Source organism: Aquarana catesbeiana, linkage group LG10 (assembly GCF_042186555.1).
Source record: "Aquarana catesbeiana isolate 2022-GZ linkage group LG10, ASM4218655v1, whole genome shotgun sequence".
NCBI lineage: Eukaryota > Metazoa > Chordata > Amphibia > Anura > Ranidae > Aquarana > Aquarana catesbeiana.
The window spans coordinates 211,269,549-211,282,971 of NC_133333.1; the positions used below are offsets into that span (position 1 = coordinate 211,269,549).

The 13,423-nt window shown below is 42.6% G+C and overlaps 1 protein-coding gene across 2 annotated transcripts in view; it reads left to right on the forward strand.

Annotated features, from left to right (window-relative positions):
* Positions 1 to 13,423, forward strand: part of FOXRED1 (FAD dependent oxidoreductase domain containing 1) — a 34,158-nt gene that overhangs the window by 12,657 nt on the left and 8,078 nt on the right. For both annotated transcript variants that reach the window (XM_073603266.1, XM_073603265.1), the window contains exons 5-9: positions 3,752 to 3,846; positions 4,679 to 4,780; positions 4,865 to 4,941; positions 11,591 to 11,751; positions 12,960 to 13,089. In XM_073603266.1, coding sequence (XP_073459367.1) covers positions 3,752 to 3,846; positions 4,679 to 4,780; positions 4,865 to 4,941; positions 11,591 to 11,751; positions 12,960 to 13,089 — 565 coding nt within the window. The remainder of the gene's footprint in view (positions 1 to 3,751; positions 3,847 to 4,678; positions 4,781 to 4,864; positions 4,942 to 11,590; positions 11,752 to 12,959; positions 13,090 to 13,423) is intronic.

Below are 13,423 nucleotides of genomic sequence, written 5' to 3' on the forward strand. Positions count from 1 at the left end.
TTCCTGTGACTGTGTGGGTTTCCTGCAAGTACTCCGGTTTCCTCCCACACTCCAAAGACATGCTGGTAGTTTAATTGGCTTCTTTCTTATTTGGCCCTAATATTTATGAATGCGAGATAGGGACCTTAGGTGGTAAGCTCCTTGAGGGCAGGAACTAATGTGAATGTTCAATATATATGTAAAGTGCCGCGTAAATTGACAGCGCTATATAAGTCCCTCTAATAAATGAACCCCCCAGTCTGTCAGCTGTCACATTCTGACTTTCTCATTCCTCATTCTCCAACCACTTCCCCACCTGGTTGGAAGCGTTTAACCCCATCAGTAAAGACAGAGTAGCTGTCACTGAGGCTCCCTGCATGGGGATAACTTGTGACCCCTAACATAATCACTTCCCAAATGTTACTGTAACATTTTTTTAAAATTTGCAACACCCTTTGCTGAGGGTAGGTTAATAACCACTATAATTTTGACCGCTATCAGCACACACTGTGTGGCTGTTCACTGCCAAACCGCACCATCATTGACTGCTTAGGTCCCCATTCACTATTGGAAACCAATCAGCAAAGTTCCCGGTCATGTGATTCTAAGTCAATTGCCTGGGAAGTATAATCAACTTTTAAACATGCTTTTAGCCCGTGTACAGTTTCTAATCTGATCCAGGACGCACAGAATTCAATTTTTTCTAAACACAGCTAAACTGCACATACAGGTGATACTCGACAAATTAGAATATCGTGCAAAAGTTAATTTATTTCACTTATTCAACTAATGAAACTAATATATGAGATAGACTCATTACATGCAAAGCAAGATAGTTCAAGCCGTGATTTGTCATAATTGTGATGATTATGGCTTACAGATCATGAAAACCCCAAATCCACAATCTCAGAAAATTTGAATATTACATGCAATCAATAAAACAAGGATTGTACATAGAACAATATCGGACCTCTGAAAACTATAAGCATGCATATGTACTCAGTACTTGGTTTGGGCCCCTTGTGCAGCAATTACTGCCTCATTGTGGTGTGGCATGGAAGCCATCAGCCTGTGGCACTGCTGAGGTGTTATGGAAGACCAGGATGCTTCAATAGCAGCCTTCAGCTCTTCTGCATTGTTTGGTCTCTTGTCTCTCATCTTTCTCTTGGCAATGCCCCATAGATTCTCTATGGGGTTCAGGTCAGGCGAGTTTACTGGCCAATCAAGCAAAGTAATCCCATGGTCCTTGAACCAGGTTTTGGTGCTTTTGGCAGTGTGGGCAGGTGCTAAGTCCTGCTGGAAAATGAAGTCAGCATCCCCATAGAGCTTGTCTGCGGAAGGAAGCATGAAGTGCTCCAAAATCTCCTGGTAGACGTCTGCGTTGACCCTGGACTTAATGAAGCACAGTGGACCAACACCATCAGATGACGTTGGTCCCCAAATCAACACAGACTGTGGAAACTTCACACTGGACTTCAAGCATCTTGCAGTGTGTGCCTCTCCATTCTTGCTCCATACTCTGGGTCCTTGGTTTCCAAAAGAGCACAAAATTTGCTCTCATCAGAGCTTTGGACCACTGAGCAACAGACCAGGTTTGTTTTTCTTTAGCCCAGGTAAGACGCTCCTGACGTTGTTTGTTGTTCAGGAGTGGCTTGACAAGAGGAATACGACATTTGAAGCCCATGTCCAGGATCCGTCTGTGTGTGGTGGCTCTTTATGCACTGACTCCAGCCTCAGTCCACTCCTTGTGAAAGTCCCCCCAGCACTTTTGAATGGCCTTTTTCTGACAATCCTCTCCAGGCTGCGGTCATCCCTGCTGCTTGTGCACCTTTTTCTTCCACACTTTTCCCTTCCACGTAACTGTCTATTAATGTGCTTTGATACAGCACTTTGGGAACATCCAACTTCTTTTGCAATTACCTTTTGAGGCTCTCCCTCCTTATGGAGGGTGTCAATGATGGTTTTCTGCACAACTGACAGGTGAGCAGTCTTTCCCATGATTGTGATTCCTACTGAACCAGACTGAGAGAACATTTAGCCTCGGTTCACACCAGAGGCGGCACGACTTGCAGGTCGACTCACCGAGGCGACCTGCACACGACTGCCGGGGCGACTTGCAAAACGACTTCTGTATAGAAGTCTATGCAAGTCGCCCCAAGTCGCCCCCAAAGTCGTACAGGAACCTTTTTCTAAGTCGGAGCGACTTGCGTCGCTCCGATTAGAACGGTTCCATTGTACTGAATGGGACGCTACTTGTCAGGCGACCTAGGTCGCCTGACAAGTCGTCCCAGTGTGAACCGAGGCTCAAAGGCTCAGGAACCCTTTGCAGGTGTTATGGCTTAATTAGCTGATTAGAGTGGGACACTTTGAGCGTAGAATATTGCACCTTTTCACAATATTCTAATTTTCTGAGATTGTGGATTTGGGGTTTTCATGAGCTGTAAGCCATAATCATCACAATTATGACAAATCACGGCTTGAACTATCTTGCTTTGCATGTAATGAGTCTATCTCGTATATTAGTTTTACCTTTTAAGCTGCATTAGTGAAATAAATGAACTTTTGCGCAATATTCTAATTTGTCGAGTATCACCTGTAAATGCAGGTAAGTGCTCACTATGAATAGCACCTTTGAAACATCATCACATACCTGTATATGCATTTAGAAATGTCCTATAAATGCAGGTTTGACGGTGCCACTGTGAATGAGACCTAAAGCCTGGAGATGGCAGTGTGCCTTTTGTTTAACACAATAAATAAATATAATTTTTTACACACGCATATAAAATTTTGTTGCATGCATTTGCAAATACATGTACAAAGCCACACAGCTGTGCCAGTGCACCTCTGTGCACTGCACCTAACTTAAACCAATCCCCAACTATGGGGCACATATAAGCAGTGCTTGGAGGCAGCCCTTGCCTCCTTAAAGCTGAATTCCTAGTATGGCAATTTTTACATTGGTAATCTGGTCCAGCTGCTCTGCTTCCCTGTGAAAACAGTTACTCACTTGGCACGGGCGCCATCTAGGGAATACTTTGCATTTATCACAATAGAATACAAAGTGTTCTCTGGTTGGATGAAGTGGAGATTATGATGCCACTCAATCTCATCCAATCAGAGAACACTTTGCATTCATTGAGAAAATGCTGCTCAGCACAGGAAGCTACTAGTAGTGTTGCCTGCTACAGTGATTTCCAGCTTCCGGGGGCTCCTACAGGTTTGACCACTACATGCTTACATTAGCTTAAGCTGGACCAATGTAACTTTGTAAAAATGACCATAGCTGTAATTCAGCTTTAAAGATACAGAAACCCAGACATCGCCTTTACAAGGCAACTGAATACTTCCAATGTGTGTCTGCAACTAAAAAAATAATTAAGTTAAAAAAAAGAGTGTGGTCCCTAACTCAAAGCTATCCAAGTCTCCATAGTTGAGCACTCTGATTTCAGTTAGGGACCACACTCTACAGAGGTGCATTTTATTTTAATTATTTTAAAGCTGGCTTGCTTGAAATCTTGCTGGGGACCTCCTTTGTATTGCTTTGTATTTTGCCCTGCCTGTGCATTATAACCTCCACATTGCTTTACTGTGTACCCTGTGTTATATACTTGACACCTCTAATCACCACAGTATTTTAATACTGATAAATTGAGACTAGTACTAGGAAGTAAAACCATAGAATTTCACCTGTTGAACCCATTTTATTGATAGAGTATCATAAATTGGTCTGATTCTGAACAGTATGGCCTTTTTTATTTTGTCACCACAGAGAACAAGGAGCCAAAGTGATCCTGTATTCTCCAGAGCAGCTGAAGAAGAAGTTTCCATGGATTAATACTCAGGATGTAGCTCTGGCTTCCTACGGTGAGAGTTATGTTGGGTCATGCAGCATTACACACAGTAGTGATGCCCAGATCAGTCAAACTGTGTTATGAAATGGGTTGTATGTGGCTGAGCTTTCAAATTTTCCTCAATTATCACATATATGTTGAGGTATATACAGTAAAAATATAATTAATACAAATAATAGTGTGACTGCAGTGGAGACATTAGACTGTAAGCTGCTCTAGAGCAAAGACTGATGTGATTTAGCTCAGAGTTCTCAGTACAGCACTGCAAAATATGTCAGAGTAATATCAATATATAATGGTGTGTGTGTGTGGGACATTAGATTGTAAGCTTCTTTGATGCAAAAAATGATGTGACTGGCTCTGTGTTCACTGTACAGCACTGAAGAATATGTAAGAGCTATATAAGTGTGTGTGTGTGATAGCGCTGGACCAATAGAAGTGAAGCTTCATTCTGAGGGATATACAGTGGAATGTGTCTTCTTTTAAAGAGGCTGATCCATAATGAAGATATAGTAAAAAATGGACCTTGTTAAGGTCCAAGGGTGCTAGATCTCTGATTGCAACAAAAAAGAGCGCTCAGCAAATGATAAACCATGGGGTGGGCTTTGAGGAGTGCCTAGCACAAAAGTTCACAAAAGAGTTTTTGTTTTGTTTTATCTTTTGATGTTTTAGTACAGCACCATAGAATATGTCAGAGCTATATAAATGTATAACAAAACTAACAAAAGTGTTTGATTGTGGTGAGAACAATAGTGTCGTGGATAGTCATTAGGGTGGGTGGCAGCTGGAGTTGGGCTTTAAATGGCAGTTTTCACTTTAATCTGATTTCCTTTGCATTCAATCAGGTCTGGAGAATGAGGGCTGGTTTGACCCCTGGACATTCCTCAATGCCCTCAAAAGAAAGGCACTTTCTATGGGGGTGGAATTTTGCCAGGGAGAGGTAACGGGTAAGTGACACAAGTGGATCCAGAATCTTTAGAGAATGACCATTGTCTGGAGGGTCCAGTGACAATTCTTCTTCTTCTTTGTAGGTTTTGATACCGTGGCACAGGAACTGGTGACATCACAGGGAGACCCAGTAACTATCACCACCATCAAAAATGCCATTGTAAGTCTGAAAGTCTTTGTCATCACAGCTCGGGAGTGCTAGAAAATTTCTGTTAAGCCACCATCTTTAACTAAAGAATGATTTTTAAGGCTCCATTCACACTTGTACAACTCAAAAGTTGCGCCGACTTTGGAGTGCAACTTTGGATGGGTGCAACTTTGGCTTTGACCAGTGATAATGGACATCTGTTGCACACAAGTTGCATAGTATAACATTCAGGTACGACTTTCATGCAACTTCTGAGGGTTAACATTGAAGTCTAAGGCCCTCATGTTGCATGAAAGTCGGACCAAAGTAGTGCATGAACTACTTTGAAGTTGTTGTAACTTTAAGTCGCGCATATATGAATGGGTATCATTGGAAAACATGGGGAACGACTTGTCATGCTACTTTGATGTCCAAAGTTGCATGACAAATCTCAGAAGTGTAAATGGAGCCTTAGGCCCCTTTCACACTTGTGCGACTTTTCCTGCGACTTTGAACGTCAGCGTCGTACCCCATGTTTTCCATGAATGATACCCATTGTCAGGTGGGTATAATTCAATGGGCTCTGTGGGTATCATTCATTCAGCTCTGTGCACTCTGCAGCTATCAGCACAGAGCTGAACACAAGCTAGTGGAACAACAGGTGCCAGCCGGCCTACAGCAGTTAAGGCAGATCCTGTGAACAAGAATGGCTGGAATATGAAAAGCATTGTTATTTCCTATCTTCTTTTAAACTTACCTGGCAGAATGCAGAAAATATGTGCCTGAATTGGGGAGGCTATTTAGCTATTATCAATAGCAAGGAGGAGCAAAATTTCTTAGAAAAAAACATAGGAGGTAGAACTGTTTGGTTTGACTGATCAAGAGACTGAAAATACCTTTAAATGGGTTGATGGCACAACATTAACTCCTACATCATTCAGCCTGAACCATTGAATGACCTGAGAGCTGTCTTAATCCGGACAACAGAAGGAGGATACCGGCAAGAGTTCCACCGGTTAACATACACGCTAAAGATCAAGTCTTGATCTGGTAAGAGTTTTATTTAAAGGGAGTTCTCTTGCACACCCCCCCTCTTTAATTTGAGCACGTGTGATGTGGAACTCGCTTGGGTGACAACATTTATCTCTGAGGATCTTTCTCCATAAGGTTCGGTTTTTCAAAGGACTTGACTTTTTCCTGTACAATCATCATTTTTTATGAGTGCACGGACTTGATTGAATGTATATATTGTTCAGATTGTTCATGGTTTATGATCAATTATTTTTTATAAGCGCTGCCGGAGTCTATTAGACTCTTTTTTACTATTTATTTGTATTATTTCTTTTGTTTAGGAATATTTTTAGGTAGCAGCTGTTGCCACTAATCTGGGTTATTTACATCAATTTGTATCAATCTGTTCCAGAACATTTATTACTCCTAAGCGCTTGTTTAAGTGTGACATTAGGCCTTGTCTCATTTCTTTTCTATAACTGAACAATGTTCTCAGGGCTTACTATACACATTATAATCAGAACATACAATCACTTTACAGTCAACAATAAATTTATCAAAACTATTATGATAACCTACTTAAACTATCCAATCAGACCACTACACTATGTACTTGTTGGTAGATCGAAAGGAGATCGTACAACCCACATCTTTGGGTCTTCAGGCAGAACAGCAGTGCAGATGGTCCAACAGGAACCCAAGGAGGAGGAAGCAGAGGGCAATACACCTGTCTCACTTTCTGTGCTTCTCTTCTGCCTGAAGGCGCAAGGCTGTTAACTACTGTAGCCCTAGAAGTTCAGGAAGAGGACTGGCATCCCTGCAGTGAAGATTTCTCCAGGATCTGGCAGTCTTCACAACAATGTTGGACATGCTTCATTACAGCTAAAAAAAAAAATACTTTGTTTTTAGTTAAACTTCAGCTTTAATCATAAAAGGTGAGAAATGTCCCACTCAAAATTCAAATGATTCGGAACATGTGTAGTCAATATAGAAATCCCAAAAACATATGCCTTACGCAAAATAGAGAACCCGTCTACATGCCTAATTAAATTATCAATTATAGCAATGCTATAATCTATACCCATAAGGTATCCAAATTTAAACCATGGATCTGAACAAATAGGCTAGTTACATTTAGATTTTGTTTGTCTTAAAACAGAAGTATGGGTTTGTTTCTCCCCAATTTATACTTGCCTAGGTGGATGCAGCATCGGTCCCCTGGCATCTCTGCACTGATAACTGAGCCGTCGAACACCGCTGAAGGCTCAGTTCTCTCGGCTTGCCGAGCACAGAGCTGCTCACTGTCAATCAGCAGCTCTCCTGCTCTGCTCCTCCACGCTCACTGGAGCATTGAGCTGTGGAGGGGCGGGGAGTGGCCTCTGAGACGGCTATCAGTCCAGGCACCTAGTGGATCCAGACTCCCAGAGTTGGGATGACGTGGTGTCTAGACTGATATTGGTGACGTCACCAGAGAGCAGACTTCAGTCCACTCTCTGCTGAAAACGGGTCACAGGAGTGTAAAACGAATTGCACTCCTGTGACCCATAGGAGAAGTCTAGCCAAACAAGCTCAGTCTGGACTTAGTATTAGTAGTCTCTAAAGCAGCCCATGGATGATTCAATATTTTTTGTTCAATCAGTGGGTTGAACAAAAAACCTAACCCGATTCCCCTATCCACATATTCAAGGCGAATGGGGAAATCACTCCCACTCCGCTAATGAGTGCCGGTTATAAACTGCTGCCCTGACTGAGCACCATTTATCTGACAGGCTGGTTGTACAGAAGTTGATCAGTAGATTGACTTCTGTACAACTACTGTCACATAGATGGTTTGAAATTCGTCCAGTCCCTGCTGAACCAGACGAATTTTAGATCCATGTATGGCTGGCCTAAACCAATTGTCAAGTAGAGATGAAAGGGCCACACACTGAAGTCATCACCGGTGTTAAACCAGCTTTAATATAGTGAATAGAGGATTCACAACACACAGTGGGGAAAATTATTATTTGATCCCCTGCAGATTTTGTAAGTTTGCCCACTTACAAAGAAAATAAGGGTCTATAATTTTCATCATAGGTGTATTTTAAATGATAGAGACAGAATATCGACCAAAAAACACTAAAAAAAAAAATGCATGATACAAATGTTATCAATTGAGTTGCAGTTCAGTGAGTAAAATAAGTATTTGTATCCCCAAGCAAAATATGACTTAGTACTTGGTGGAGAAACTCTTGTTTGGCAAGCACAGAGGTAATACGTTTCTTGTAGTTGGTGACCAGGTTTGCACAAATCTCAGGAGGGATTTTGGTCCACTCTTCTTTGCAGATATTCTCTAAATCCTTAAGGTTTCTTGGCTGTCTCTTGGCAGTATTTTTTGGGTCGTTGTCTTGCTGGAAGACCCATCCATAACCCATCTTTAGTGTTCTGGCTGAGGGAAGAAGGTTCTCATCCAAGATTTTACAATACATGGCCCTGTCCATTGGCCCCCAAATGCGGCCAAGTCAGCCTGTACCTTTGGCAGAGAAACAGCCCCAAAGCATCATGTTTCCACCTGCGTGCCAGACTGTAGGGATTGTGCTCTTAGGGTCATAGTCAGCATTTTTCTTCCTCCAAACACGGTGAGTCAAGTTAATGCCAAAAAGCTAATTTTTGGTCTCATCTGATCAGTTCTTTCTCCCATTCCTTCTCTGAATTACTTAGATGTTCATTGGCAAACTTCAGACAGACCTGTACATGTAAAACAAAAATGGAAGGCGCGCACACCTACAGTCCCTGAGAAAAGTCTTGTCGCTTCTCTATTTTGTAGAAACTCCTGCTATTAACCTGACTTTTAATTAATCAATTGGTGTAAGAAATAGCTCATATGAAAAGCTAAAGCCCTCCCAAATTATGTTTAATGCACTGAAATAAATTAGTTTCACTGAAAAAAGATTTATCATTTAATCAAGACAGACAGGTCAAATTTTGGCAAGACAAAAGTTTTGTCGCCTGTACAGAAATTGAACAACTGAAAATCCAAAAATATGTCAGCAAATTAAGTAGTGGTGCTGTGAGATCTAAATTTAATATCTTGTATGACTTCCATGAGCTTGAAGGACAGCATCCATGTGGTTTGGCAAGGATTCATACAATTTATTGATGAAGTCATCAGGAATAGCAAAGAAAACAGTCTTGCATGCCTCCCAGAGTTCATCAATATTCTTTGGTTTCGTCTTCCATGCTTCATCTTTCATCCTACACCACATATGCTCAATGATGTTCATGTCTGGTGACTGGTCTGGCCAATCCTGGAGCATCTTGATCTTCTTTGCCTTAAGGAACTTTGATGTCGAGATGGAAGTATGCGATGGAGCACCATCCTGCTGCAAAATTTGGCCTTTTTTATGGTTGGGAATATAAGAGGTAGCTAAGATTTCTTGGTATTTTAGACTATTGATGTTGCCTTCCACCCTGCAGATCCCTTGCACACCCCCATACTGGATGTAACCCCAGACCATGATTTTGCCTCCACCAAACTTCACTGTTTTCTGGGTAAATCTCAGCTCCATGCGGGTTCCAGTAGGTCTCCTGCAATATTTGCGGCGACTGTGGTGTAATTCAACAGAAGATTCATCTTAAAAATCCACCTTCTGCCACTTTTCCAGAGTCCATCCTTTTAGCAGGCTGTGGCCCTTGGCGAATGCCACACGGTTTTTCAACTGTCTTTTGTTTAGTGCTGGCTTATGGGCACTGATTCGACCATGGAGGCCATTTCAAGACAGAATCTGACAAACTGTTCTGGTTGACACAGGGACTTCAGGTGACAAGGTTTGTGGAGCTCTGCTGCAGTGGAGAATGGGTGTCACGTACCTGGTGGGTGAGCCTGACGTGTAGAGGAAGGCCTCTCGTACAGCTCCGGCTCGAGAGCCCTTGATAGTGGGACAGCAGGCTCAGGAGCACGGTGGGGTAAGAGTGCCTATGATCAGTCCAGAAGTCTGTATCAGTGGAAGCCAGGAACTTGCAGCAGGAAGCCGGAACACAGCAGGTAGCAGGCAGGAGAGATGGCAGATGGCTGGCAGACTTGGCAGGAGATAGGTAGAGATGCACCACTGGACGCAGGAGCTAGCAGCAGGCTGGACGGCCAGAAGCAGGGTCAGACGATTCAGGTAGGCAGCAGACAGGCAGAAGTGGCAGGCAGAAGCGTATTCGGGTCACAGGCAGGTCTTGGCAACAGACGGGCAAATCAGGCATAGACAGCAGGCAGAAGCGTAGTCGGGTCACAAGCAGGTTCGGCAACAGGTGCTTAGGTAACAGGAACTGGAGACAGAGAATAGTCCGTGGAAAGCCAAGGGGTCAGGGCCGGAATCAGGCAGCGGTAGTAGGGAACAAGCCGGATCGGCAGCAGAAGTCAAACAGACAGGAATCAGGATTCAGATAACGCTGTAGACCAAGCAGCAACCAGCCAGTGTTGAAGCTCCGTTTAAATAGACTGACTGGCGCCAGTTCTGGTAACAGGCGCGCGCCAACGCGCGGTCCCGTTCGCGCATCAACAGAAGCGCCCACAGTCATTCTGGACATTTTTGGTTGGCGCCTGCAGACGTCAGTAGTACCTACAGTAGTACCTTGCAGACGTCTTCCCTGACAATGGGCTGGCCTTGGATTTTCGAGCCAACAAACAGTCCTCTCGAGCAGATGTCTTACGGGGTCGGCCTGACCTGGCCTTGTCCAAAACGTCCCCAGTCTCTTCAAATCTTTTTTTTTTTTTATCCTCTGACCTTGACGCTGAGACACATTGAAGGTGTCTGCCACATCAGCAGTGGATCTGGTCTTCAGCCTCTTGATGATCAACACTTTAGTCTCCGGGTGAATCTTAGGCATGTTTGCAGAGGTCTAGTTGCAGTTGAGAAGGTCTAGTGTACTGGTGTTTCTTTTTATATACACCTGAGACCTAATTGATCCATTATTAGTCACATATAACAAGGCGACAACACTTATGTCTTGGCAAAAATTGACTCAATGGGCTTTACCAAGCTGTGAATATTAGAATACTTTTTGTCAGTTTCGTTTTGCACTGAAACATTATTACAAAAGCTGCTGGGATTAAAATGACCCTTTTCTTGTAACAAAATCTTGATTAGAAATATATTTTAGCGGCACTTCAGGTCAATTTGTACACAAGCGACAAGACTTTTGTCAGGGACTGTAGTGCATTACCAAAGATAATTTAATAATAAAAATGTTTTATCTAAAAGTGGGTACTCACAAAATGCAACTGACAAAAGGCCATAAACACAATGCCTGGAGATGCACAGGACACGGGGTACAGCTAACGCGTTTTGGGGGCGCACCCCCTTCCTCTGAGCTAGGCTTTTGTAGCCTAGCTCTGAGGAAGATTTATGGGAAATGGGAAATTACTCCCCTGTGTTACAAGATACAACTGTTTGTGAATCCTCCAAAAACTGGCAAAAAGATCTTGGCATGCTGCCTTTAAACATCCCTATTGTGTTCAACCAAGTAGTAGTTGTTTTTTTTACTATTAAAGAGACTGACTGAGTGACAGATATGAGGCCAAAGTGGGTTCCACTCACAAATAATATACCCCCTTCCAATATATTGTTCAACTTAGGTTTTGCATAATTACTACTAAGGACTTCAAATTATGGACAAAGACATAACAAATATCTGATTCCAGGTGTCAATGCCACATAGTCTGGAGAGTCAACCGGTGGAATGCTCTGCGGTCATTAATGCTGCTGGTGCCTGGTCTGCAAAGGTGGCAGAGATGGCAGGAGTGGGCCGGGGGAGTCCCAACACAGCAGAAGGAACAAAACTTCCTGTAGAGCCCAGAAAGAGGTGAACGTTTTTTTCTGGAGTTGCCCTTTTAATTATTGTTTTGATGTCGCACAAATACACCAAGTAGAGAACTGGGGGGTAATGAAGTCCACTGAGGCAGGAGAGAGAAGTATAGAGACAGTATAGGAGCACCCTTTGCATGAAGGTTTGGGGTTAGAAACCGATTTATTAGTTTTTCTCATATTTTGTTTTTCACATTTTTAGAGCTGTCTTATAGACTTCTATGTTATATTACAGCATAGATGTATCTTGCACTAACACCCTTGGTTGAAATCCCAACCATGACAATATCTGCATGGAATAAAGAGGAATAAAATTCAGGCAGGGGGTAAAGGACTAGCCCCCATGTATCAGAACTGTTGGCTATCTTCAGTGCCAGTACATGAAAGCAGTGGCTTCTATTTGGTGGGATTAGAACCAACAAAAAAGGTTATGTAGAGGTGGGCATAAAGGAACCAAAAAGCCACCATTGAATCAATGTGTAGCAAAATAAAGCCTGCTTAGGACAAAAAGGTACAGGTCTCATGTCATCACAAATCATGAAAATAAGGGACTTTTTTTAACTATTGCTCTATGAGTCAGTTTAATACCCTTTAGAAAAACATACTTTTCTTTTGCCTCCCAACCACATCATTCATCTGCCCAGGGATGAGCAAAAGGCATACTTTGCGAGGGGGTGTGGATGTTCTCCCTGCCCCAGTTTGACAGTGCTTGGCCAATAAACAAGCACTGTCGCATGAAAGGAATGGAATTGAGGCACATGTTTCTCTAAAGCCATAAGTACTTGGTATGGTTGAATGGAGGGGTGGGGAAGAAAAGTCATTCTGTTCTGCTGGGAGGGAAACTAAAGTGAACCCGGTTGTTTTGTCCTACATTGAAAAGGCACAGATTTGCTTGAAAGGAAACTTGGCATAACAAAACATGGTGCTTGGCACTACTGAACGCTCCCAATTCCAAATGCTGGTTGTCTGGCACTCATGTTTACACTCCAGCCTCAATAATATGAATCTCCAGCCTGGGACAAGTACCCAAATAGCACTTTGGAAATTCTTGAACTGCGTTTTGGGTCAGGAATTGAAAATATTGAAGTAAAAGGGTCAACATGAATCTAAAAGGGAACCAGTGAAGGGTAACCCACAGAAGAAATTTTTAGAGCCTTTACCTGTGTAGAAAGCATTGATAAGAGCGATAGAATATTTTTTTTCCAGATATATCTATATGTTTAATAGCCCCGATGGCCCTGGGATGGACTGTCCGATGCTGATAGACAGCTCTGGAGTGTATTTTCGAAGAGAAGGATTTGGGGGCAACTACATCGGAGGTCTCTCACCATCAGAGGTGAGCAACTATAAACTGTATATTGAGAGTTACTGTACATCAATTTAGATACATTGACAGCTGCAAAAACAAGAAGCTTTCTCACCTGTAAAATGATTTTTAAGTCTGTTTTGGCCAGTCTTGTAATTTACACATCCTCCACTATACTGAAGACTAGTGAACTAAAAGCATGCATCTCTACAGCTTACTTTATCCCCATCCCACCTCCTGCTCCCATTGTATGAAATTTATTATATCCCTTTCTCCAGGCTCTTCCCTTCCTGGAGGGCTCGAGTAGTTTTTTTTCATTTATTTTTTTGTAATCTTACTTTTTGGTGATCACGTGACATGCAGA